The 25,020-nt window shown below is 48.1% G+C and overlaps 1 protein-coding gene across 1 annotated transcript; it reads right to left on the bottom strand.

The window, feature by feature from the left end:
• Window positions 1-4,544: 4,544 nt before the first annotated feature.
• Window positions 4,545-5,394, bottom strand: LOC125538080. Its single transcript, XM_048701384.1, has 2 exons — window positions 5,168-5,394; window positions 4,545-5,048 (listed from the first exon to the last, which is right to left on the bottom strand). The coding sequence occupies exons 1-2, from the start codon at window positions 5,381-5,383 to the stop codon at window positions 4,545-4,547; spliced, it is 720 nt and encodes a 239-aa protein (XP_048557341.1). The 5' UTR covers window positions 5,384-5,394.
• Window positions 5,395-25,020: the final 19,626 nt, after the last annotated feature.

Raw genomic sequence — 25,020 nt, 5'->3', positions numbered from 1 at the left:
AGACAATTGCCTAGCCGTGTGCGGCGCCCTCCTCCACCGTTTACCACCTCGGTCATATTTTCATAGTGCTTAGGCGAAGCCCTGCGAAGATCACTTCACCATCACCGTCACCACGCCGTCGTGTTGACGGAACTCATCTAATACCTCGAGGTCTTGCTGGATCAAGAAGGCGAGAGATGTCACCGAGTTGAACGTGTGCAGAACACGGAGGTGTCGTGCGTTCGGTAATAGATCGGTTGGATTGCGAAGAAAGTTTGACTACATCAACTGCGTTGTGAAACGCTTCTGCTTACGGTCTACGAGGGTACGTAGACACACTCTCCCCTCTTGTTGCTATGCATCTCCTAGATAGATCTTGCGTGGGCGTAAGGAATTTTTTTTCATGCAATGTTCCCAACACGCCTATCACGGCGGCTCTGCCTGATAGCCGCAAAGGGTAGTGACCTCTACTTCATCTCCATCAAAAGGCCCTCCTACAGAGCATTCCCGCTTGCGGTCATTGCGGATGTGGTGCACGGAGGAAGATGTTGAGAAGACGGGGTTGTGGTGTGTTGGTGTGGCTGCCTTTAAATGGTGGATGCCGGTCAGGCCAAGCGCCCGGGTGCGTCAATGCGTGGGTGCTAGAGTTGGTTTCTCAGACGACAAGTCTGTTTAATGGCGACAGATAGAGGGTCGAGCATTGAACGTATGTGGTAGATATCCATCCCGTCTTCTCCAGTAAATGTCTCTCCGACATTAACATGCACAAACACTAGGGACGCAACGCGGACGGTTGATAACCCACTAGTATTGGGGATCGCAACAGTTTTTGAGGGTAGAGTATTCAACCCAAATTTATTGATTCGACACAAGGGGAGCCAAAGAATATTCATGAGTAAGCAGTTGAGTTGTCAATTCAACCACACCTGGAAGACTTAATATCTGCAGCAAAGTATTTAGTAGCAAACTAATATGGAAGTAACAGTGACAGTGGCAAAAGTAACGGTAGCAGTTTCGTAGTGATTGTAACAGCAGTAGCAACGAAAGTAACTTAGCAAAGATCAATATATGAAAAGCTCATAGGCATTGGATTGGCAATGATAATTGTGTTGGATAATATTCATCATGTACCAGTTATAACCTAGGGTGACATAGAACTAGCTCCAATTCATCAATATAATATAAGGCATGTATTTTGTATATAGTCATGCGTGCTTATGGAAAAGAACTTGCATGACATCATTTGTCCAACCCTCCCGTGGTAGCGGGGTCCTAATTGAAACTAAGGGATGTTAAGGTATCCTTTTAATAGAAAACGGGAACAAAGCATTATCACTTAGTGAATACATGAACTCCTCAAACTACGGTAATCACCGGAAAGAATCCCAATTACTGTCACCTTGGGGTATGCGGACCGTAACTCATAATATGTGTCTACGACTTGCAAGATAGGATCAAGAACACAAATATATTCATGAAAACATAATAGGTTCAGATCTGAAATCATGGCACTCGAGCCCTAGTGACAAGCATTAAACATAGCAAAGTCATAGCAACATCAATCTCAGAACATAGTGGATACTAAGGATCAAACCCTAACAAAACTAACTCGATTACATGACAAATCTCATCCAACCCATCATCGCCCAACAAGATTATGATGGAATTATTCACGCACGGCGGTGAGTATCATGAAATTGGTGATGGATGAAGTTTGATGATGATGATGGCGACGGATCCCCTCTACAGAGCCCCGAACGGACTCCAGACCAGACCTCCTGATGAAGAACAGGAGGCGGCGGCGGCTCTGCGTCGTAAAACGAGATGAATCCTTCTTTTTGGGTTTTTTCTCCCCGAATAGGTACTTATTGAGTTGGAGTTAGGGTCGGAGGAGGTCCAGGGGGCCCACAAGCCTGCTAGGCGCACCCCAAGGGGGCGCACCCCCAGGGTTGTGGCCTCTGGGTGGACCCCTTCTGGTTAATTATTGCGCCAGTATTTTTTATATAGTCCACAAAAATTCTCCGTAAATTTTCAGGTCAATCGGAGAACTTTGATTTCTGCACAAAAATAACACCATGCCAATTCTGCTGAAAACAGCGTCAGTCCGGGTTAGATCCATTCAAATCATGCAAATTAGAGTCTAAAATAAGGGCAAAAGAGTTTGAAAAAGTAGATATGATGGAGACGTATCAGCAGTGCCCTCGGCTGACGAGTCGCTTGAATGCCGACAACAGGCGAGAGATCTCGTCCGCTCTAGGCCAGCGTCAATGCAGAGTGGCCACTCTAGAGCGGCGTGAATGCTGGCAGCTGGCTTCGGGAGGGAAAGTGTGCGGGCGTGGGAGGTTTTTTTGTGGTGAGCCAAGTTAGTCACACGCGGACGTGGCGGCAACGGTCCGGACGCACGCTACCCCTGTCCTATTTTCTCTCCGGTCTGTCGGAAAAAGTGCGTCCGACGGACTGATGCATGGCCGCGTTGGATGGCAAAACACGTCCTCCCTTCCAGTTTACAGGGCACAATTTCAAAATCTCACCGAGATAGATGGTAAGTGGTGGAATAATTTTTATAGTTTACAAAATTACTTAATTAATGCACTCATTTTTCTCACAAAGTTATGTTTACCAATGCATTAGTAACTGCAATGCATGCATGCATGCATAAACAATAAATGACCAAGAACTTTTACATGCATTGGTCAATTTTCTCTTTATCCTTGCTTTCAACAATTTAATACACCTTAAAATCTGAACATGTAATAAGGGGACAATCAAATTGAGACTTATAAAACGGAAAAACTAAAATTTTAAGATAACACCTATAAACAGGAAGGGATGGAGTACTATCTTCCTTTTACCTTTTATACAGCGGCTGGTAGTTTTTTTGGGGGGAAAGGATTAGGATCGCCCGACAGATAACAATGCGTGTGTCTACCGCCACCCTGGCCATTGGATCTTATTTAATCAGATAGCTAGGAGCAACGTATTACTAGACTAAGTTTTGCAACTCAGTTGTTGTTGCAATCTTCACACCGCAACAATTGTTGTGTTGCGGGATCTGGATCTAGATTCCTTTGAGTGCAGTCGTCACCTGTGCTCCTCCCGAGCTCTCTGTCAAGCTCACACCTCCTCGCGCTGCTCCGACCATCACTACCAATGCTCGCCGCCGGCAACACGCCGGCGACCCGCCACCGCTGCCGCCTGCCTCCACCATGAGCGTCGGCTGTCGCGGTGCGCCCATACTAAAGCTGCATCGGCCATCCCGGGGAAGCACCAGCGTTTGCGTCCATCGCGGGAAGTTGCGTCCACCATGACCCCGCCGCCCCAAGGGAGCACCGGCCTTTGTTTCGGTCGACATGGTCGCTTCTTGCTGCTCAATGTCCACTACAACGAGTTTCTGCAACAAGGTCTTTATTGCAAAAAAAAACAGTAACAAGATCTTTATCGTCAAAAAAACAGCAAGCCCTATGTTGCAAAATAAAATCGCAACAAGTTCTATGTTACAAAAAAAAATTGTAACAAGACATCTGTTGCAAAAATAATCTGCAACTTGACCTAGCTTGCAAAAAAAAAATGTAACATAACCGGTGTTACAGAAATTTTCTGCAACTCAACATGTGCTGCAATAGTAGTAGATAATCCTCAATTGCTTAATTCATCAGATTGGACGGCTCGCGAGGCGACCGATCTTAGGGCGCCCTTTTTTTTTTACCAATCTTTGTTCGTTGTCTACTAGAGGGAGCATTCTGCACGTTGTTTCCGTCAGCAGCCGTTTTTGCGACTTCATCTTTTCACCCTGCTGTGCCAGGATTGCTTACGTTTGTTTTCATCTTTCTTTTATTTGATTTTTGAGAACTTTTGTATTACGAACTATGTTCCGATGTGTTCCCGCCTCCTTTTCCAGGAGGCGTATGAAAAAAAATGTCCAATTGAAAAAGGCAAGTCTCGAATCTTTCTGCAAAGCAGAAAAGTATTTTCCGTGTGGTTACAGTACAATGAATTTTGAATTTTTCAAAGTACTACCAGAATAAAAAGTTGAGTGACAAGTAACAACAGACAAGGCCCATGCACAAAATCAGACTCCAAGTTAAAAGTCCGTCGCACAACATAACTGAGAATAGTCGGATAACATAGGAGTTATACAGGGCAGATAATATTTACTTTAAAGTCATAATCGAATCACACAACATAAGTTATACTTCCTTTGTCTCAAAATAAGTGCCTTGACCTTAGCACAACTTTACACTAGAGTTAGTACAAAGTTGAGACAGTTATTTTGGGACGGAGTGAGTATATAGCCAAGCTTCCGATAAGATGCCCTGGGCAAACTTCCAACAATGTTGGTTGGTCTTGTCCGGCTGACGTCTTTAGGTAAACAATTGCCTCCACATGTGTAGTGCTTGGAGGTTTCAAATAAACACCGGTCTCACGATATCGTCCTTGTCCACAACAAGGAGGGACCAAGCAACGGTTACCTCCAGCTCAGCATCATCAACGTTGAATTTCTTCTGGCTGAAGCCAAAATATTTGGATGCCAAGGAGACATGTCCTTCTGCGATGATATCACCGGATCACGAGCAAGTCTGTACGACAACTTTCAGGCTGCCTTCATGTTCTACAGAGACCACACGCCTCGACAGATCAAGGTAGCCCTCTGAACCACCGGGCATTGCTTTTTTAAAACGATCAAGCAGCACGACTTCACCAGATGGGGCATTAGCAACATAAGTAGGTTTACCATTGATGATCTTGCATGAGTATGATGTTGTCGAGCAAGAAACTCGGCATCGACTTTCAACGCGCTGCCGTGTCCCCTGTTTAACAACACGGACACTGCAGATCGTGGCCTGGATCGTCTCCACAAGCCGCTCGACGCATAACTCTATTTTGCAGAAGCGGTTCTCGAAGCAGATGGTATGCACACCAGGATGACGAGCGTAGAAATCGCGAGTTGCGCTGATCAATGCTCTATCTCGAGACACTGCTCCACGTTCAACTTTTAGCTGAATTTCAAAGCGAACAGGGTCTCTGCAGAGAATTGCACGAGACGGCCCAATCAAGCGCAAATATGGATTCTGCAAGCATTCGTCAATCACCCCGTTAACTACTAATCAACAAGAGATGAAAAAAAACTCAGGGAGACATGTGCAGAAATATACCCCCAAAAAAATGAAAGCAAAGATATTATACGTACGTGTTGCCTGATTCTTTGGGGCGTTATCCTACTGTGCGCGAAGAGAAGGTTGCGATTGTTATCGACACTGTCCCGAGCAGCAACCACACCATACACAGACAATGGCAATTTGAAGCCACCTTTAATTTCTGTTAGTTTAATGGAAAGGATCTGCAAGGTCTCCGCGATGATAGCATCGTCTAAGCTGGGTTTAGGTGTCAAGTGTGTGAAGTGCATGGAGCTCAATTGCGCTGCATGCAAGCACCAAAGAGAAGCATGTGTTAGAAAACAAACATGAACTAGTCTTAGATAAGCAAAAGGGCAAATATATTCCCTTGCCGCTTGTACAAGGAAGGTCGATCAATCAAAGGTAAAAGGATGGGAGGAATTGAAAACTAGCACCTAAAGAATATTAAAAGTGCATGCATGTTAATTCACTTATGTCTTGGAAGAAACTGCACCCCTCGGGTCCCCGTCTAGATTCCCAGGCCCTTCTGTAGCAAGCGAAATCCTCTTCCTCAGCGGCTATCTCCTCCTTCTCCATGATTAATTCTTGGACTGATTTGCCTATGTCCATCTCGTCAACAACTTCCAATCTGCCGGAAGATATGGGTTCGGCCATGGACGTCGCTGGACCAATCTCCTCGATAGTTATCTGCTTCCGTTTGCCCAGCTCGTCCACTTCCGGCGATTCTTCCTCCGGCTATTTTCTCTCGACCAGATTGGAACTTAGGGTTTCTACCGAAGACGTGATCAGGGTGGTATATGATCATATATATTTATCTTGCGAGCCTTATAACCAGCCCTGTCCGACCCGGTTAAGGACATCCAGAAGCACCGGCCCCAATTGGATACGTACCGTACGTGCCATTGAAAATAATACAATCTCGACCGTTTTTCTTCTTTATCTCTATTTTGGGCATCTTCAAGGCTGACTTGCAAATTTGCTCTCGTAAACGTTCGCTCAACTAACCGGACAAAATTCATGCAAACACGATGGATTTTCATATGAACCAAATGAAATTCATTACATTTTGAACATTTTTCATTAAAAAAACGGCCGGACCCTAAACCTATTATATGGCGCCCTCGTGGCCCACTTCCTTTGTATTCCACATAGGCAACCACGTCCTTCATCTGCCATCTCCATGAGCAGTGGTGGGTTCAAGACCAGTCAAGTGGAGATGCGGTCTCCGACGAGGAAGAGTAGAACATGGAAGATGGACCGGCCCACTTGGGACACAATGCCCTGCCATCTCCCATGCCCTATCCATCTCAGAGGAGTCCGCAACCTATCCGTCGTTGGCGTCGGTGGACGTGAGGTCGATGATGGACGTGGACGGTCCGTCACTAACCACCTGCCACATGTGCCCCCGAAAATTGGACGGCGATGCGTAGGACGTGCAGCTGGCGGCGTTGGAGTCCTCGACCACCAGCACGTGTGCGGCCGCGGTCGCGTCCAGCTGTGCCGGCTTTGCGTTTCAAGCGGCGCCTTGAGCACGCGCGACCTCATAGAGCGCCCATTGCTCCACAACGAAGTTCAGGTTCGCCACGGCCGCCTCGCTTGCGCGCTTGCTTTACATTTGGCCCTCTGTCTGCCGGTGCTGCTTGAGGAGGAACATGTTGTACCTCTGCTCCTCCTGCGACTGTCGGAACGCCAACGTAAGAGCCGGCTCAGGCTGTTCCCCATCTGCCATGACGACGTCATAGTGCGCCTGCTCCATGGCCGGTCCGGCATGCAGCAGCGCAGGGTCCGGCACCGTGTCATCCTCGGAGCCTGTAGGGTCGTCGTCAGAGACCTCGGGCAAGTTGGTCGGCATTTTGTGCTTGACCAGTTATGTGCGGCGGGTCTGCCATGCCGCTGCAAGGGTGGCCACCTCGTGCTTCTGCTCCGACGACATGCTCTGCCACATCCCGCTAGAGCTTGCGATCATGGTGGATGCGGTGCGAGGGAGGAGGAGGATGTGGAGCGAAAGTGTTGTGATGTGGAGTTTAGCCGGTTGTGATCGCCTTTAAATAGTGGATTCTGATGAGGCCAACCGTCCGGGTGAGTCAATGCACGGTGACAGAGTTGGTTCCTTGGCGGACGAGCTTGCTTAATGGTGGCATACATACGGACAAGCAGTAAACGGGTGTGGTAGATATCTGTCGCATCATGTACAACAAACGTCACTCCAGCATTAAACAGGCGCGGCCGACTCTCTCGGCCTGCGCGCCGCTTCAATGCTAGTGCGAGTGAGAGGTCACGTCCACTCTGGGCCGGTGTCATTGTGGAGCAGTCGCTCTACAACGGAATGAATGTGGGCAGCTAGCACCGGGCGGGAACGCACACGGGCGAGTTTTGGGTGGGCCATGGTAGTCAGGAGCAGGCATGGCAGCGGTCCGGAGGCCCGCAAAGCCCCCACCCACTTTGTCTTCGGTTTGCTGGAAAAGGCGCATCCAGACCGACTTGTGGACCGATACAGAACGGCGTTGGATAGTAGAACACGTCCAGACCGCGCGGTTCGAACATTTGCAGACGGTTTGAGGGTCGATGCTGAAGATGCCCTTATATCTTCTCTTCTCATCTCTCCTATTTTCTCTTCTCTTTCTCTCATACTATCCTTTCCTTTCCTTATCTCCCTCTCCTATCCTTCATATCTTCTCCTCCTATCTACTACAAAATATCCTATCTAAAAGTAGGAAAAGTTCCCCTTTTCACTCGTGGGCGGGCCCAGCTCAATTGGGTATTTAGGTGAATAATCATTATTTTCTCCAAAACCAAATATGCACATATTTTATAGACATCTGCAAAAGAACGAAATTGACATTGTTCTCTTTATATAACTTTTTACTAATTAAGCAATGTGTGTTTCTCTGGAATTTTTTGTCCCATCACCGTATAGAATTATTTTCTTCCTTACCTATTTGAGGGGAGCTCCTAACTAGCGCCTTTAGCGTCGGTCCGTACTCTTGGCGCCTACAGAGGTATCTCTAGTAGGCTTTTTATTCGAAGCTCAGTCGACTGTTTCACTGGTTCGCTATGTGGCACCCCGGCTCAGAGCAACTGGTTTACCTTGTGCTGTCGGCCAAGAGATAAAATCTTCTGGCAACACACAAATACTTGGAATAGAAACAACCACTTTATTAATATCTTACAAATACATAGGTTCGGTGGTTACATAGGAAAGCCAGGCCAAGCGGCACATGCAGTGTAGCTACACTATCTACATTATTTAGTAGACATCCCAGGGGCTTCGATACTAGTGGACGGAACTACTGTTGGAAATATTCTCAAGAAGCAATAATAAAATGGTTATTATCATATTTCTCATTCATGATAAATGTTTATTATTCATGCTAGAATTATATTGGTCGGAAACTTAAATACATGTATGAATCCCTAGTAAGCCTCTACTAGACTAACTCGTTGATCAAAGATGGTTTATGTCTCCTAATCATAGACATGAGTTGTCATTTGATAATGGGATCACATCATTAAGAGAATGATGTGATAGACAGACCCAACCGTAAGATTAGCATCAGAACGTTTAGTTCTTTGCTATAGCTTTATTCATGTCAAGTACCGGTTCCTTAGACCATGGGATCGTGCCACTCCCGGATAGTTGAGGAATACTCTGTGTGCTATCAAATGTCACTTCCTAACTGGGTGATCATCAAAGGTGCTCTATAGGTATCTTCAAAGGTTTCTGTTGAGTTGCATGGATCAGGACTGAGATTTGCCACTCCGTATGACGGAGAGATGTCTTTGGGCCCTCTTGGTAATACAACATCATAAGAAGCTTCATGTGACAAATGAGTTTAGTCACAGGATCTTGTATTACAGAATGAGTAAAGAGACTTGCCGGTAACGAGATTAAACTGGGTATGGTGATAGAAAACCACTGAATCTCGGGAAAGTAACATATCACTAAGGGAATTGCATATGGGATTAAGTGAAGCCTCGGCATCATGGTTCATGTTAGGACCGAGAGTATATCGACCAGAGGGGGTGAATGGGAGATTCAAAATTTCTTTCAAAAGTTTTGAATTGATCCCAAACACAGCAGCGGAGATAAGATACAGTAGATAAGAGCTCAATCAAGTATACTATTAAGGAACAAAATCTTCTAGGTAAGATGCAATAATGGTTCGAGCACATTATACAATAGGCTTGATGACAATGATGGTAATGCAATATGCCAACAGGTAAACTATCTTGACAGAGAACTAGAACGGATCTGCAATGAATAACTGAGATAAACAACTACGAAGGTGTAAGCGGTCGCAACATAGATGATGATTAGAACTCGAATAGCATAACAGGATGAATATGGTGCAACACTAAGGACATCAAATAATACCTAATGGAGATGACAGATGAAATGAAAGCGAACAATATGCAACACAGTATGAATGATCAGATAAACTGTCATCACAGAGCACGAATGAAAACTACTGAAATTATTGTAGTGAAGTAAATAGAACTAATGGTGCTCAATGGTGACAGTGCGATTTGGTAGACCAGTTCACCCTTCTGCCAAAGCGCTACGTCTGGTTGGACAGGCTATGACTTAACACGGAAGATAAACTCTCTTCACCCTATTCTCCTTCAACGCAGAGCTGATCAGACTCAGGTTGATTTCACTCGTGGTAGATACTTGTCGGTGATCTCCAAACCTTTGGTTGACCTTCGCGAACCAAAATCACTCTTGGTTGCTGAAGATCTACTTCGGTGAAGTCAACAACTCTTCACCACTCGAGCCGAAACCTATCCATCTAGAGAGTGCACATCTCTCAAGAGTAATAGGTACAAGAACTCTAACTCATAACTACTGTGATGCTAAACCACTGTCTAAGTTTGGGCCTCTTGATTTTTCTCTCGTGGATCTTAAACTCAAATCACTCGGAGAGGGTTGCTCAAATCAATCTTCTCAGAAATCTCAAGCGGGGCAGCCTATGAATATCGTTGGAGCGGGTGGCTATTTATAGCCGCAGCCTTCCCTGATGGGAAATGACCATTCTGGACACTCGGTCCAGCCAATGGCCAACCGACACGTTTACAACGGCCAGATTTGGGAGCAACGGTAACATTACTTGAGGGACAAGTAATGCTAACTCCTCGGTCTGAGACAAATCTCTTGCAGCGAAGAAGATCATTTTCTCTTGGTGGTGAGGGAGTCCTTGACTAAGGGGTCCTCGGGCGTCCGGCCTGTTATTCGTTGGGCCGGACTGATGGGCTATGAAGACATGAAGGCCAAAGATTGTACCCGTGTCCGGATTGGACTCTACTTAGCGTGGAAGGCAAGCTTGGCGACCGACTATGAAGATTCCCTCTTATGTAACCGACCACATGTAACCCTAGATCTCTCCGGTGCCTATATAAACCGGAGAGCATAGTCCGGATAGACAGATACTCATTACCATATTCATATAGGCTAGACTTCTAGGGTTTAGCCATTACGATCTCGTGGTAGATCAAATCTTGTAACTCTCATATTCATCAACATCAATCAAGCAGGAAGTAGGGTATTACCTCCATAGAGAGGGCCCGAACCTGGGTAAACATCGTGTCCCCCGTCTCTTGTTACCATCGATCCTAGATGCACAGTTCGAGACCCCCTACCCGAGATCCGCCGGTTTTGACACCGATATTGGTGCTTTCATTAAGAGTTCCACTGTGCCATCGGCAAAGGACTCGATGGCCCCTTCAATCGTCAGTGATGACGTTGTCCAGGGAGAAACCTTTCTCCCTGGACAGATCTTCGTATTTGGCGGCTTCGTACTGCGGGCCAACTCGCTTGGCCATTTGGAGCAGATCGACAGCTACGCCCCTGGCCATCAGGTCAGATTCGGAAGCTTGAACTATGTTGCAGACGTTCGTGGAGACTTGATCTTCGACGGATTCGAGACCGCGGCAATTGCTCCCTGTTGCCCCGACGACATGGCCTAAACCTGTCATCGGGCCGCATCCAGGAGATAGCTCCTGTAGCAACTCTGGCCTTAGATCCGGAGCAGATCAAGTCATCCGAAGATGGGAAGCTCAACCCCATCACGGGGGCTACCGATTCTGCGACATTGGAGCCGCCCACAGATTCCACTTCGTACGATATCTGCATCAATGGAACCCCAGACTCTTCTCCGGTGTCGAGTTCCGAACCCTGCGAGCCCGCGGATACCGAACTCGATCGGTTATCGATCTTCAAGTTCAGTTCCGCAGATGTCTTCCAACACTCGCCCATGGGCGACCTACTAAACTCATTAAAAAACCTATCCCTAGCAGATGACTTCGAACTTACGGCGGATGATGGAGAATTTTGCTTCCCACCCGCCACCCACTTCATAGCCACCGTTGAAGACCCAACCAACACGCCTGACCCCCGCTCCAAAGACATTAACGGTATGGACGACGATGAGGGGCAGGGACAGAGCTTTCTACCCGCTAGACACGGGATGGCCACTTCCTCGTATGGCGTGTGTATGATAGACACACCTGAAGACGCTCTCGACGATGACAAGGAGGATCCAGTCGAGAATAAACCTCCTGGTACACAGTCCGAACACCGGCGCCCACAGCACCACTCCAAGTCACATCGCCCAATAGAAAACACTCCTAGCACCAGAAAAGACAACATTCCGGACAATGAAGACACTGTTGAGGTAGAATCCGAATAGGAGGAACAGGAAAGCGGGCAAGACAACCCTGATGAACAGGCCACATATGGAGACTCGGAGGATAGCAATTATCTCCCACTCTCTGAGGAAGAGGAGATCCTCGGCAACTAGGATTTTATCGTGCCTAAGGAACCTCTCGAGCAGGAGCGCTTTAAATGCCGGCTTATAGCCACTGCAAGGAGGCTAAGGAAGAAGTAGCTGCAGCTTCAAGCAAGTCAAGATTTGCTTAATGATAGATGGACCGAAGTCCTGGCCGCCGAAGAATACGGCCTTAGCGGCCTAGAAAAAAGCCACCCCAAGAGTAGGTGGCTCCCTCAATACGATGGCAGGGAGTTGGAGCCCACACCACCATCGAACAACGTGGTGGCCCGACCACAGTTTGGTCCGGACAAAGCAGCAGCCCAAGCAGAGCACCATGCCAACCCATCCGGCCGTCCAAGCAAGAATAAAGCAGCTCGGGAGAACACTCGCGACATCCACCAAGACCTGGAGGGTAGAACAGGACACACAAAATCGGCACCCAGATCGCAGGGACATGCCTCGACCAGTAACGACGGTTACCTATTCGGACACAACAGACACGACCACGCTCGGTCCGAAAACTGTAAGCGGAGTCCGCCGGAGGTGCTTCACAGTGTGGCCTAACATAGAGGAGCTGCACACCCTCTCTGCTTCACTGACGAGGTAATGGAGCATGAATTCCCAGACGGGTTTAAACCCATCAACATCGAATCATACAATGGAACAACAGATCCCGTGGTATGGATTGAGGATTATCTCCTCCATATTCACATGGCTCGTGGAGACGACCTTCATGCCATTAAATACCTACCTCTCAAGCTCAAAGGGCCGGCTCGGTACTGGCTAAACAATTTGCCAGAAAATTCTATTGGCAACTGGGAAGATTTGGAAGACGCCTTTCAGGACAATTTCCAAGGAACATATGTCCGGCCACCAGATGCCGATGACTTGAGTCACATTGTCCAGAAGCCCAGCGAGTCAGCCAGGCCACTCTGGACTAGGTTCTTAGTCAAAAAGAACCAAATTGTCGACTATCCGGACGCGGAAGCCCTTGCAGCCTTCAAACATAGCGTCCGGGATGAATGGCTAGCGCGTCACCTCGGCCAGGAAGGACCCAAATCCATGACAGCCCTTACCGCTCTAATGACTCGCTTTTGCGCGGGAGAATACAACTGCATCGCTCGTAAAAGCAACAACGCCAGTGACCCGGGCACTTCCGAAATCCAAGACGGCAACTGCAAACCATGACGAACCAAACACAACAGTCGCAATAGTAATGAAAGATTATGCGACACAGCGGTCAATGCCGGATTTCACAATCCGAAACCCGGTCAACGGAGGAAGCCATTTAAGGAAAACCAGGATGGACCATCCACCCTCGACAGGATATTGGACCGACCTTGTGAGATTCACGGTCATCCTGATAAGCCAGCTAATCACACCAACAGAAACTGTTGGGTCTTTAATCAGGCAGGCAAGCTTAACACCGACCACAAGGGGAGGAGGCCACCAGGCGATAAAGACAACGGAGCGGCTCGACAGCCGAACACCAGGGGCCAGAAACAGTTTCCCTCCGAAGTTCGACCACTCCCGGAACGGAAATAGCAGTTCCGCTTCTGCCACCCACCCACTATATTTGCAAGATTTACACCACGCGTACATCACTACGCGCTCAAGATACCATGGGCATCGGCAGAAGCACAATACGGACAACCCTGCAAGCATTCCCGTAATGTTTTTTATGTGTTTTCCTTACTTTTCTTTATTATATCTCAAAAATAGGTGACCATCAGGACAACATCTACATCGGACTCTATCGGAGTTCGGATCCGTACACTCAACTAAGGGGCACTTCCGTTAAGGATTCCCCCTCACCGAGGATGGGCGGCGCAGACATGCGACAGGAGGTCCAAAACAAGCTTTTGTAGACCGCACTCATTACTTTGAGCCTGTACTATGCCTTTTTCCTCTGTTCCCAACCCCGAGCACGTCAAATAGCTGGGTTGTGGTTTTTTACTTTTTATATACATTTATCATTGGCATATTTCTCCGCTCCCAGTAAAATTCATCTGAACTAATCTTCCATGCTCTTTCTGCAATGAGTCCGCCCGTAACGGCTGCCTTACAAGACGCACCTCAGCATAACTCGCCAGGGGCCCGGTAAGGGAACAAATGAGTCGCCAGTAAAAGTCCGAACAGCTCTATAGCGTACTTCGGCATCGCAAGTTTGTCCTTATATGCATCAGCTCCGAATCATTGTCTTTGGTCAATAGTTGGGTTGCCCGGCTCCTGTGCTTGCTACCCTATGTTTCGCTCTATCAGCTAGGGTAGTAAAGGGAGAACTACAGCGATCGTGCCCTGGCCTAAACTGGATGAGCACCTCAGTAGATAAAGCCGAAAACTGACTGTCATGATGTGGCGAGAGCTGGTCAACCACTTGATGAATTATTCGAAACTTTAGCGATTCTCCGTGTCACACGAAGGATCTTTTTTAGATCAAAATATGTAAGGCACGATATTACAATACGCCATATACATACCAGGGGCTATGTCATAGCCCCACGATAAAACTCCTATGGCTAAGTGAAAGTGTTAACGCCCTATAGTCCGATTGCCTAGTTCGCCGCATTATCACCTCCTTTATGGACCAAGACGTTGGAGAAAGAGTGATTAAATGCTTTTCCGAACACCCCCGTACTTCCTACGAGGGGGCTGAAGCCGACGACTGGAAAACTTCTAGATTATACTAAAACGGCCGCACAGGAGGAATTCAAGCTTTTGAGCAAAATATAAATAGACTAACTATAAAGTTGTCTGTTACAACCCTTATACACATCACTCGAACATTATTTCTTTTGAGCACTGACCCTCTATCAAGCGGGCGGCCTCTAGGACGTCTTCAAAATAATGCTCCTGCTCATAACGGTCCTTGCCCTTGGGTGGACTCCTCGCTGCAACATCGATTGCCTTCATCTTTCCCCAGAACATTTTGACTCGGGCAAAGGCCATCCGTGCACCCTCAATGCATGCCGACCGGTTCACAGCGTCGATATGTGGCATCGCGTCAACAAGCCGCTGCACCAGGCCGAAATAACTACTCGGAATAGGCTCAGCCGGCCACAACCGGACTATGACGTTCTTCATGGCAGCACCGGATATCCTATGCAGCTCGGCCCACTGGGACATCTATTCATTCAGTAGCAGAGGGCGCTTTGACGTGCCGAATTGTGACCAGAAAAGCTTCTCCGTTGCACACCCCTCTTGTGCGTGGTAAAACCGCGCCACATCGAAAGAACTCTTCGGCAAGTCTAAAAATTTGTTTGGAGAACTCCATACGTGGTTAAGCTGTACATAGTTTGGATCGCCGAACTTAGTCTGCAGCAAAAAGGAATTACCAGCAGCAATATCCACAGCTTGCCGGATCTCCTCACGGGCCGCTCTGGATTCAGACCGCGCTTCTCTCGCCTCTCGTAAGGCCTTTGTTGTGGATTTGTCACGGCAGATATCCTAGTGTGAGGACTTAGTCATGAGGCCAACGCATCTATGTGGTAGCTTGAGAGGGGTTGAGCGGAATCGAGAGACTCAACACAAGACAAGGATTTAGACAGCTTCGGGCCCCGGGAAACATCATCCGGTAACAACCCTACATGTTGTTTGTGGCTAGGTCTCATTATCATCATGAGGGAGTCGCCGGTAAACCTGCTCCTTGTGTCTAGCTCTAGAGATTGTTTCTTCTTCCTCTCTCTCTTTGGGGAGCCCTGCCCCCTCCTTATATATGTTGAAGGGGCGGTTTACATGACTAGTCCTAGTTGGATTAGGACTACTCTATTACAAGTGGAGTCCTAGTCTTGCTTCCTTTGTAGGAGAATATTCCTTGTGCTTTCCTCATAAACCAGCCCACCATAGCATGAACCGGCCTTCCATAAACCGCCTTCTAGGCCACCGGGTCTTGTCGTTCCTCTAACCTGCTCGCCGGGTCACCCATGAGTCTCCAGGCTCGGGCGGGTCACTTACTGAGTCGCCAAGTCCGGCTGGGTTATACTTCCGACCAGGTTACACCACGGGGTATATCCCCGACATTAGCCCCCAGTTTAATTTGGATTTATCCATGTTAAACTGATCAGCTTCATAATCAATTTGCTTGTAGAAGATATTTTGTAAATAAAGAATCCATTTGAATCGGACTTCAATGCTCTGATTTGACAAAAATATTGGTCTTGAAATATTCAACTGTTATTCAGCCGGCTTGAAAATGTAGAACTTGTCGGTTTATGATTACCAGCATTGCCGAGTTATAAAAACTAATAATTCCGGGTCATGATTGTTGCCAACGCCGGTTCATGATTGTTGCCAATGGCGGTTCATGATTATTGATGATGCCGGGTTGTAGACACAGGGTCATAATGATTGGTGACGCCGGGTCAATCTGGTTTGCTCAAAACAGAGAATTTGAAAATAATTCTCCGATAATAATATAATACCTATAGCCCCCAAGTCTTGAGCAGAACAAAGTGATGGCTTAAGACTTGCTTCAATATAAATACTGCCATTTTGAAGAAATCCATGTTGTTCATCCCAGTCACTAGTAAAAACTGAATACTCCATATTATGTAGCCTCGAAGTGCCGGGTTGTGATGCTTGCAGCAACCTGGGACATGTAATTGACTGAAGCCCATAAAAACTTCAACCAATGTTGTCACATCCCTAGTTCTGGTATGACCTAGACTAGCTAGTCATGTGTGCATCATGTTTAAACTTCATATAAATTTGAATTGGGGAATTGTGAAACCCTTAGAAATCATTTCTGGAAATAACCCAGATAAAAATTGCTCCAAAAAGGTCCAAGAAAATGTTCATGTTGCTCTCTGAAAATATTGGTCAGAGGTGAAATTCAAACAAATATTTTCAGGAGCTCATAAATATTTATTTTGGCCATTTGGAATTAATCCAGTATTTATTTGCATTGGATACATATTTTTATATATACAAAATATTGTCCAATATTTCTAAATTTTGGTGAGGGGCTTTGGAGTGGTCCAACTAGTCCCTACTAAAATCTACAGAATAAAATAAAATGATTTAGTATTTCACTAAATCAGAACAAATGCCAGAAAAATAGAAAAGAAAACAGAAATAAGAAAACCCTCACCTGTGCTGGCCCAGCCCACCTGGCCTGCGCCAGTCGTCTCCCACCTCTGCCAGTAGGTAGAGGCGTGTCGCCTGTGCGCGCACCCGCGGCCACCTCCTGCTTCCATATCCTGCTGCCTCCCCGTCCCCATTCGAGCGCCACGAAGACGCCCAGCACCCCCTGCACCTCTCCCCTCTCTCCCCCTCGTCTCCCTCACCCTCTCCCGTGATGGCCGAGCGCCATCCTCGCCGCCGTTCACCGTAGTCGTCACCAGAGCCACCCCTCACCCCTCTGTCATGCCCAGCAGCTCCGCCACCTCACGCTACGCCTCTCCACAGAAGGAAGCTAGTCGGAGGACCCCGTAACGCCGCCATCGCCGTCATCCCCTTCTTCGGCCGCCGAAGATCCGCCTCGCCGCCCCGCTCGCTCCGACGCTCCCCGGCCTCGCCGACCTGCTCGTCCGACTCGCTGTGAGCCACTGACCCGAACCCCCCTCCTTTGCGCTCCGTTTGCACGTTGTAGCCGTCGCTCCGCCGAGACCGAACCGCGCCGCCGCCCGAGCTTCTCGCCGCCGTGGCCACAGTCGTCGTAGCTCCCAACCAAGCACACCCACATGCTCACCGCGCCACGTAGGTGCCGTAGGAGCTAAGCACGCCACTCCACGGCCACCACAGCCCCGTTCCCGAGTGCGCCCGAACTCCGGCCGCCACCGAGGCCGACGCCGCGCTCAACCCCGGCCACCCTAGCTACTGCCGCTTGCTGCACTAGACGCGGACGAGCTGCAGCATCACGTAGAGCCTCTCCGCCGTCGTTTTGGTCGCCGGAGGAGCAATTCTGAGCCGCCCCGCCGTCTTTGTCGTCGCCGGCGATGAGCCGTGGGCCAAGCCCGTGGGTTTGACCCCAGTTGACCGGGATTTGACTTCCCCTGTGCCACTAACAGGTGGGTCCAGCCCCTGTTAATCTCTGGTTTAGTTTTAAGTTAAAGCCAATTAGACCTGAGACACTGACTTGCGGGGCCCAGTGGTCAGGTTTGACCTGGGCTGACCATGTTGACCTGCTGACACAGTGATGACGTCATGCTGACTCAGTTATTAATTTTCTGGTTTAAAAATAATCCAGGAAATTTCAGAAAATAGTATAAACTTCAAAAAATCATATAAATTAAACCGTAGCTCAGAATGAAATAATTTATATATGAAAAATCATCAGAAAAATGCAAGGAATCCATTTATGCCAGTTTCATGCATGAAAAACCAACTTATACTTGCTGTATAAGTGAAAACGTAATAATGGCATGTTATATACTTAATTTGGGGTTTGCATATGAACCCTTGGTTCATATGGACTTCAACCAAATTGATGCTAGATGCATTAGGGAAAATCATAGCATCTTTGAAATGTCATCTTCATGCATCATATTGTTGCATATGGTTGTTTATTGATTGCCGGCACCGTCCCCTCTTGATAGGTTCTACTCCGGAAGGTGTCCCGAGTACCTGTCTGAGGAGCAGTGCTTCTTCGTGGATCTATCAGGCAAGCAAACCCCCTTGAGCATCTCGATAAATCCCACTCTCTCGCTCCTGCTCCTTTTACAGCATTAGGACAACAACGATTCAAACTGCTACTTTCTACTGCGATAGCTGAACCCATTCCTCTGCATGACCTGTCATTGCCACAGTAAATAGTTGAAACCCACTAGCATGAGTAGGAGTTGCTTGAGCCTTGATGTGCCTGCTCATCCATGCTTGTCTTCTTTCTGCTAGCTATGCTTAGAGTTGTGTCAGGTCTGATTCATCGGGAATGAATCGGAGTGGTGAACATGTCCTACCAGTAAAGGCTAAGTGTGTGAACACGTTTTGGTAAAGGTAGCAATGAGAGGCCATGTAGGAGTACATGGTGGGTTGTCTCATTGGAACTGTCCCTAAGCACTAAGTTCTGTGTATGTTATCCAAGTCCAGTTACTACCACACATTGGGTTCCGATCATCCGGCCCCTCTCCGTCCAGGAGTTGCAACTAGTTTCTGGAGTTTGTAGGTAGTGCTACTTGTCTACCAGGTGGTGTCCGACGGGATGGGCTTCGGACAGACTAGGCACCGTGGCACGGTGTACCAAGTGGCACCCGGATGGTGGGCTTGGGATCCCTGCACACATCGTTTGGGGCCGTACAGGAGACTTCGGCCGGAACTCCTTGCGGATGGAACTCGAATAGGCAATAAACTTGGACGAGAGACTTGTGTGGTTAGTCAGGTCGTGGCCGACACCCTCGCCCAGCTTCCGCTTGAAGGTTGCCGCGGTACATGACGTGTATAGGGCTATAAGTGGCGAGAGCGTGTGTGAAGAAGTACACCCCTGCAGGGTCAATATTATCTATTCGAATAGCCGTTTTCCTCGGATATGGAAACTTGGAGGACTTATTTAGTACATAGACAACCTAAAGTGGATACTCTAAAATCCGCAAGATAAGCGTGAGTGCTATGGATGGCCTTCTCATAGGGAGACGGGAACGGATCCATAGTGGAGTATTGATATGGTGAATATGTGGACTCGTGTGCGTCTTCTTACCTCAAAGAAGTTTCTGATACTCGTAGTATAGGTTAGCCACTGAGTCAAAGCTGTCTTGCTGCTGTTAAAACTCCACCACCCCCTTGTTGATAATGTTGCATATGTAGATAGTTCTGATGTAAGACTTGCTGAGTACCTTCGTACTCACGTTTGTTTATTTATGTTTTGCAGTTGGTTACACTAGTGACTTCGACGAGTAGATTGTATCCCAGCTACGATCTTGTACCCTTGGGAGGGTCGTGTATAGTCAGGCTTCTTAGTCTTTTCCTTTTGTAGTTGTCTGTACTCAGACATGTAATGCTTCCATTGCTTGTATGCTTTTAATGATGGGTCATGAGACCCCTGTTTGTATTGAATGCTATGTGGCTCTTCTGGGCCTTTATCTATATGAGTTTGAGTTATGTTGTGATGCCATGTTGTACAGCACATACTTGCATGTTATGCGTACGTGTAACGTGTATTGCTATGTGTGGGATCCGACAACCTAGTTGTTTACCTCTGGTAGCCTCTCTTATGGGGAAATGTAGTCTTGTGCTTCCATGAGCCATAGTAGTCCACTACAGCCCGGTTCACCGGAGTCCTGCTAGCCCAGCACTACTGCTCCGGATCACTTGACTGGCCGGCATGTGATTCACTTCGTTCCTGTGTCTGTCCCTTCGGGGAAATGTCACGCGGTGACATCCGGAGTCCTGTCTAGCCTACTACAGCCCGGGTTCCCGGAGTCCTGCTAGCCCAGTGCTACAACCCGGATTCATACGTTGTTGACCGACATGCTCGAGGTTGATTCATGTATGCCTGTCCCTGTAAGTTAGTGCTACTTTGGGTTCACAACTAGTCATGTCGGCCCGGGTTCTCTGTCATATGGATGCTAGCGACACTATCATATACGTGAGCCAAAAGGCGCAAACGGTCCCGGGCCAGGTAAGGTGGCACCCGTGGGAATACCTTGCATGAGGCCGCAAAGTGATATGAAGTGTTACATGCTAGATCGGTGTGACTTAGGATCGGGGTCCCAACAACGTTGGTATCAGAGCCTGACTGACTGTAGGATTACCAAGCCAAACTGGTCGAAGTTGAGTCTAGAAATGTTTTAGTTATATAAGGGAATTGATTGTGGAAGGGAACGTAAGGCTCTTTTCACTCCTTTACCTGCTGTCATTCTTTCTGAGTCAACCTCTTGTTTTCTACGAGGGTTAAGGCCTAGGCTTCTCCTCTATCTCTCAGGATGATGTGTTACTAAACCATAAAGTCTTAGGATTGTTGGGTTGTGTCTCCGTATAGTTCTACTACTTCCGTGTGTCCTCAGTTTGACCCAAAACCTTGATATTATGATGCTGCTTGATTATGCTATTCCTTTGGTGAATGTTTCAAAATCCTTTTGAGCATTTACAGCTGTTATGCTGCCGAAATTGTCTTAGGATTTCAAGAGTTTCCAATGCTTTTGCATTACATTCCGCATCCTTATGTCGATGCTAATTCCATCCTTGTTTCCTTGGTTTCTGTGCCAGGATGTCATCTGCTAACCGAGGTTCAGTTGCTCATAGCAAGAACCACGGAGATGGTAGGGACGAGGATCCTCCTGACCAGCCTTTGATGGCAGAGTTCTTGTTAGCATCCGAGAGGAACAAGCGTGAGACTAACCGCTTGCTGGAACAGATTGAGCAGAACACCGCACATTAGTGTGAGAAGTTGGTTTCCATCACCGACTTCATTGGTCTGAAACCACCCACTTTCCATCATTCCATTGAGCCACTCGATGCGGATGACTGGCTCCGGAGCATCACTCACAAGTTGCTTTCTGCGAACGTGGTTGAAGGTGACAAGGTCACCTATGCTACCTATCACCTGGAAGGTCCTGCTAGTATTTGGTGGCAGAGCTATGAGGCTATGCTCCAGCTGGTCAGATTCCTACCTGGAGGGATTTCACCGAGGCTTTTCGTGAGCACCACATTCCTCAGGCTCTCATTGACCGCAAGAGGGAAGAGTTCTGTAGTTTTACCCAGGGTAAGCTGCCTGTTGATGCTTACAGTAGAGAGTTTGGAAGCCTCGCCTGCTATGCTACAGAAGAAGTGTCCATGGACGCTAAGAAGCAGGCTAGGTTCCGGAAGGGTCTCAACCCTATGTTGCATCGTGATCTCCACCTGCATCATTGTGATACTTTCCAGGCTCTTGTGAACAAGGCCATTAATGTAGAGACAGCTCAGCTCACTTACAAGGAGTCTCGTCAGCACAACCGTGATCTGGGTTCTTCCTCCCGCTCTAGCTCTCAGAAGCGACGGATTTGGATTCCGAACTCAGCTCTTCCACCTGGATATGCACCGATGCCATCCGATGTGGCGCCTCACCCAACCCAGCAACGTGCTCCACCCAGGCCTATTAGTGGACCACTTGCCAATGTAGGTCCACGTCCTACCTCAGGAACTTGCTTCACATGCGGAGAACCAGGACACTATGCACGTGACTGCCCTCAGTCCAGTTATACCCCACCCCAGTCTAAGAGGTCTGTTGGCCATGAAAAGCCATCAGGCAAGATGATCAGTACCAAGCCAGCCTCCATTGAACGAGCATGTGTGCACCATGTCTCAGCTACAGAAGCTCAAGATGATCCCGACATCGTACTGGGTACGCTTCTTGTCAATTGTCACCCAGCTTCAGTTCTGTTCGATACTGGAGCATCCCACTCCTTCATATCCGAAGGTTATGCTCGGTTGCACGACATGTCATATTGTGATATGCCAACTCCACTAATAATCCAGACTCCTGGTTCCAAATGGCAAACCTCCAAGGTAAGACATGGTAATGAAATCCTTGTTGACAGACTGGTATTCCTTGCTTCTTTGATATCTCTCAAGTCCTCAGATATTAACATCATCTTGGGCATGGACTGGATGACAGCTCATCATGCCAAGATCAATTGTTACACCAAATCTATTCAACTTACACATCCATCTGGCAAAATAGTCACTGTCTCCACTAGAGTTGCAAGGCGTCAACTCTATTCTCTTAATGCCAGCCCTCTTCCAGACCTTGAAGATATTCCGGTAGTCCGTGACTTCCCGGATGTTTTTCCAGAAGAACTGCCAGGTGTCCCACCTGACAGAGATGTAGAGTTTGTCATAGAACTTATCCCAGGAACTGTTCCAATCTCTAGGAGACCATACAAGATGGCACCTGTCGGTGTCAAAACCGGCGAATCTCGGGTAGGGGGTCCCGAACTGTGCGTCTAGGCCGGATGGTAACATGAGACTGGGGACACTTTGTTTTACCCAGGTTCGGGCCCTCTCGATGGAGGTAATACCCTACTCCTGCTTGATTAATATTGATGATATGGGTAGTACAAGAGTAGATCTACCACGAGATCAAGGAGGCTAAACCCTAGAAGCTAGCCTATGGTATGATTGATGTGTATGGAGTTGATCCTGTCCTACGGACTACAACCCTCGGGTTTATATAGACACCGGATAGGGTTAGGGTTACACAGAGTCGGTTACAATGGTAGGAGATCTCGAATATCCGCATTGCCAAGATTGCCTTCCACGCCAAGGAAAGTCCCATCCCGACACGGGACAAAGTCTTCAATCTTGTATCTTCATAGTCCAGGAGTCCGGCTGAAGGTATAGTCCGGCTATCCGAACACCCCCTAATCCAGGACTCCCTCAGTAGCCCCTGAACCAGGCTTCAATGACGACGAGTCCGGCGCGCAAATTGTCTTCCGCATTGCAAGGCGGGTTCCTCCTCCAAGTCCTTCATAGAAGATTGTAATCACCAAGAGTAGTGTCCGGTTCTGTAAAATAAGTTTTCACATATTGCCATAGAGAGAATAATATTAACACAAATCAAATCTGCTGATGTATTCTGCAGTGCACCATCACACTACAGCCAAGTCCTTTACTCGAATCGTTTTTACTTTTCCACCTCAGCATGTTTTGCGAGGTGGTTTCCTTGGCACGTCTTGTCAAAGCAGAGATCGTGTATCCCCCTTTCACGGGATTCTCATCAATACGGACGTGGGTAACCCAATCGTGCCCGTTAGCACGTTTTATTGATTAAAGATGAGTCCCAAACGGTTACGGGGAGGGCTCTTGGTATTCAACCTCTTATAAAGAGACCAAGGCCTTACTCCCTTTTTCAATCTCAAACGAGTTCGCCCGTTGCCTCGAGTTCCAACACCCTAGGCTTCAGATTCCAGGCGCTTCGGACCTTCGACAATGTCCGGTTCCGACCTTCAAGGCCGATGGATGCCCTCCTCCGTCACGGAGGAGGACGTGATAGAGTTAAGAGAGGCTAAGTTCTTGACCGCCGAAATTCCGCATAGGTTGCCTGTTCAAGGGCAAGCTATTCCTAGCCCCCAGCCTGGTGAGAGCGTAGTGTTCATGTCTCACTTCCTTCGGGGGTTAGGCTTCCCGATGGATCCCTTCGTGAGGGGGCTGCTGTTTTATTACGGGCTGGAATTTCATGACTTAGCTCCAGAGTCCATCCTCCATATTTCCTCATTCATCGTTGTGTGCGAAGCGTTCCTCCGCGTTACCCCTCACTTCGGATTATGGCTCAAGACCTTTGGAGTGGAGCCGAAGATGATCGATGGATGTCATGCAGAGTGCGGAGGCGCTGTCATAAGTAAGAATGCTGATGATCCATGGTCCGAGGGCTTCTTTCAAGAGGAGCTCGGCTTGTGGCAACGAGAATTGTTCTATATCACCGCACCCAGGAGCGCCAAGTGGGCGGCGCCTCCTACTTTTCGCTTGGGTCCCCCACCACGGCTAGCGTCATGGGTCAACAAAGGATTAGATTGGGGGTTATCCAAAGACGTGCCCCTGTTGCAGGGCCGCATTAGGGATCTCTTAGAAGGAGACCTCAACCTGGTCAAGGTGACGCAGGTCATGCTGATTCACCGAATACTGCCTGGCAAATGTCGCCCCCTTCGCCCGTGGGAGTTTAATCCAGAGGGACCGCGAGCTCTCCAGAACTTCATGGGCGCAACACCCGCGGAGATGTATAGACTGTTCTTCGGATCACAAGAGATGTGTCCGGATTTAGCCAAGGACCCAGGTCTAAGCTGCAATCGCCCTGATACTCAAGTAAGCAACCTTGTGCCCGGACCTTCTATCTGTATAATTGTCATAAACTCGCCCCTAAAAGAGCCGTCCTTTTTAACGGGAATGGATAGCGAAGGCAAAGCTGATCAGGTGTCCGACTCCCCTTCCTGAAACCAGGCCTGATCCCGTGCTGGTCAGGATGCTGGAGATAATGCCTTTGGAGGGGGAGGACAAGGAAGCTATGGCCTCCTCGAAGGAGGCTGCTCCAAAGGGAGGAACTGACAATTCCTCTCCCGAGGGGAAGAAGAGAGCCGCCTCTAACGACCCGGAAACCGTGGTCTCGAAACGGGGGAGAAAATCCTCGTCAGAGGGTCTGGCGCCGGGGAGTTCCTCGGCCGGACTATGCCGTCAAGGGGATCAGCCCTCCAGCAAGCCGTAAGTAGAGAGAGGTTTTCCTTTTGACGGATGAGAGA

The sequence above is a fragment of the Triticum urartu genome, chromosome 2 (assembly GCF_003073215.2).
Source record: "Triticum urartu cultivar G1812 chromosome 2, Tu2.1, whole genome shotgun sequence".
Classification (NCBI taxonomy): domain Eukaryota; kingdom Viridiplantae; phylum Streptophyta; class Magnoliopsida; order Poales; family Poaceae; genus Triticum; species Triticum urartu.
The sequence above is the reverse complement of the archived record's forward strand: the minus strand, read 5'-3'. Positions and strand labels throughout refer to the sequence as shown.